This window comes from Physcomitrium patens, chromosome 1 (assembly GCF_059467195.1).
Source record: "Physcomitrium patens ecotype Gransden chromosome 1, ASM5946719v1, whole genome shotgun sequence".
Taxonomy (NCBI): domain Eukaryota; kingdom Viridiplantae; phylum Streptophyta; class Bryopsida; order Funariales; family Funariaceae; genus Physcomitrium; species Physcomitrium patens.
In genome coordinates this window covers 29,176,407-29,179,597 of record NC_143410.1, presented here as the reverse complement: position 1 = coordinate 29,179,597, position 3,191 = coordinate 29,176,407, and the positions used below count along the sequence as shown (strand labels likewise).

At 36.8% G+C, this 3,191-nt stretch overlaps 1 protein-coding gene across 1 annotated transcript; it reads right to left on the bottom strand.

Annotated features, from left to right (window-relative positions):
* Window positions 1-296: 296 nt before the first annotated feature.
* Window positions 297-2,466, bottom strand: LOC112289812 (uncharacterized). The gene is made up of 3 exons (XM_024535427.3): window positions 1,521-2,466; window positions 1,170-1,290; window positions 297-785 (listed from the first exon to the last, which is right to left on the bottom strand). The coding sequence occupies exons 1-3, from the start codon at window positions 1,565-1,567 to the stop codon at window positions 693-695; spliced, it is 261 nt and encodes an 86-aa protein (XP_024391195.1). The 5' UTR covers window positions 1,568-2,466; the 3' UTR covers window positions 297-692.
* Window positions 2,467-3,191: the final 725 nt, after the last annotated feature.

The following is a 3,191-nucleotide window of genomic DNA, read 5'->3' as shown; positions in this document are numbered from 1 at the left end:
TTTTAGATAGCTAGAGTATAGTCAATTGTGATACTAACAGATCCAATTCATATAACCAGTCTTTCCCCATATTCGAACCCACCTCTATTAGTTCAATAGCTTTGGTATATTAAAACTTGAACACAACAAAAACAACACAAATAGTAAAAGAAAAAATTAGATTAATTTTATTTAATTCAATTTAGATGGAAATTAATTATAATTACCTAATTTGATTATAAAATTTTATAAGAATATAAGTAATTTTTATTTTATTTTATTTTTTTTAAAAAAAATACCTTCTTTTGTAGTTGGCATAAAAAAGTTGAAGACTTTTATTTGCTTCTTTGCTAAATTTTCATACTACTTAATAAATTTGTTTTCAATAGAATAGACAATTTTCTTATAAGTTTTATCTATGCTTTCTAAATCTACACCCAGCAGACTCACAAACTAAACCCCAAAGATGTGTCTACTTTGGAATGAACTACAAGTCTCCAGTATACACAGCAGATGAAATACCCAGCTAAAATTTCCTTGCAAATGAGTATGCTTGCTACATAGCTAAATCAAATACTCCTCCTCAACAAACTATTGCAGTAGAACTATTTTGTGGTGGCGTAATCTCACCATAATGTGCGCATGGGTAAGAGTAACACAGTCCAACAATCGCAGGTAATAAGTTATCATAAACATGGATTTGACACCCTTATTCAAGCCATCTGCTGTTGAAACATTTCGTGGGGGGCATCAAGGTCTAGGCCTGAGTCAATCTCATCCAATATTGCTGTGTCCGCCTCAAGTACCTGCTCACCACTATCTCTGGTCAATACTCAGGCCGTCGGCAATACACTCGTCACCTCTTTGTACTATCATGAAAGTCACGTATAGAGACAACTTTGTGCATAGATTCAACGCCAACGAGCAGAAAGCTTGTACTGGCCTTGATTCAACCATGGGGGTACGACTTCCTAAGTTCTACAAACCACTTTGTCCCACTGAATCATCACGGCACATATCTATTTAAAAGCTCTTGAAAATACGATAAATCAGGTTCAACCTCGTGAAGACCAAGTACCACGAATCAGACACTACATGATTGGGAGCTCAGAAATTTTCATGTTTACGTCATATTGCAGCAGTAAACATGAAAATTTCAGCAGATGATGTGATACTACGCATACACATACCACTGATTGCTGACCCCATTCCGCTTTGTTTCTTCTACACTGAAACCCTTGATGACATTGGTCCAAAATTATTGAGTCCATAGTAAGAGCTGTAAGCGTCTCTGCAACAAATCCATAAAAACTGTACAAGTGCACAGGAACTTAGTAACTGAACCAACACGAAGCTGCATTTGACATGATCCTTCATTGAAATGGTAAACTAACTTTTCAATTGAAATCAAAATTAAAGGCTCCTCGAGCATCCAAGAAAGCCGGTGTGGTGGAGACACGGCAAGAATTAGCATGCAAGAGGAATCTGAAGACTTGCATTCTCATCGAAGGAGAATTCTAGGTCAGTAAAAGGGAAAATACCAGAAGCGGACCAAGTTCTCTGAGATTTGGGACTTTTCGTCGAGCATTGCAAGCCATGCGTAGGAAGCCCAGGAAGTTGCTCCTTGCAGAAAATTAAATTGAGGATTAGAATCTCAAAAACAGACAACAGTCACTTCATTCCTCGGCTTCTAAATCAAAGAGATTTTGCCCCTAAAATATGGCAATTCCCCTGCCACTTCATAGTCTGGATAACCAACCAATGCTTGCATCCACCACATAAAACCCAACCCGTCGAAGGTAAACTGATCAAAAGTTGTGAGCCACCTGATACTCGCAACATCAAGGAGGTGATATCCGAAAAAAACATTATCTGTTGGCAAATTAGGGTTTAAAACCTGAAAAGGATGCAGAATACTGCAATCACCAAAATTATGAAAAGTTCGGTTCAAAATGGTTGCCTGGTCCAATCACAAGATCCACCCCATTCAGAGTTTCCCGCTGCATGTCTGCCACTGTGGCTCCTAAACCCTGGACCTCTAGAATCCCAGCTGGTATGACTTCGAACTGCAAATGCAAATGCAAATGCAGAGGCATTCGCTGCATCAACCATTTCCTCTTCTGTGCCTCCTGCAACCAACCATCTGCATTCAACGATGCGTGCGTCCCTTAAAGCAAACGCACAGTTGCTTTACAAACTACACACAAGTAGCACAGCTCCACAATCTTCTCCCCCAACGCACCCACAAACCATGCAATGTTGTAGAATCCGAGCCACTCACACACAACACCTTCTCTGCATGGTGACGTTGCCTTAGATCTCATGTGTAACTCCAGTGTTTATCAAACTCTTAAAACAATCATTAATGCACAAATGTCTATTTATAAATGTCTATTTATAAATATCCTATAGAGTAGTATATGAAGACATTAAAATATTATGTGAGGATACGGGCAAGAACGGAGGGGAGTATGGCAGAAGGATACTCCATGGACAATGCTCTTGGTTTTTGTACAGAATATATGACACGTTTCAAGCCATCACTTAGTATATGGAATCCTACAGAGCACTAGTATGATGAAATCATAGAAGATAATGGTGTGAAGCAACAAATGTTGGATAATCTCTAAGGTTGGACACATAAATTTGTTGCTACCAATACTGTACATTTTCAGACATGGAGATGATAAAATTTTAAGCAACCATGTCTTGGTGATGTTGCATATTACATAATTTAAGAATTAGTTGAAATAAAAGAAATGTTGTAACTTTAAGGAATATTGGTACATTTCTTACTTAGAGAGTAGTAGTGGTCACTATACAAGATATAAATATTATGTAAAGAAGATAAATAATGTATATCTTGTATTTGTAGCCGCATTCTCTTTTAGTACAAAGATAAATGTAAGCTATTCTCTTAAAGCTGTAGTTTAAGACTTAGAGATGTTTTAGTAGTTTGAAGATAAATTAGCAAATATTAATCTTTTATAATAGTTTAACCTGATTTAATTACAATTTATAAATGAAGGCATGAAGTCATATTATTCATGTAGATAGTATTAAGATAAAGTAGAATAATATTCTCTTGCATGCAGTTGTAAGGCAATATGTCATTGCCAAAGAAGAACATCATGTAGAGAGAGTAGCTTTTGTCATAGAAATATCCAAAGAAGAAGTAGACACACAACATTGTTCTCTTAAGATATGGGAGC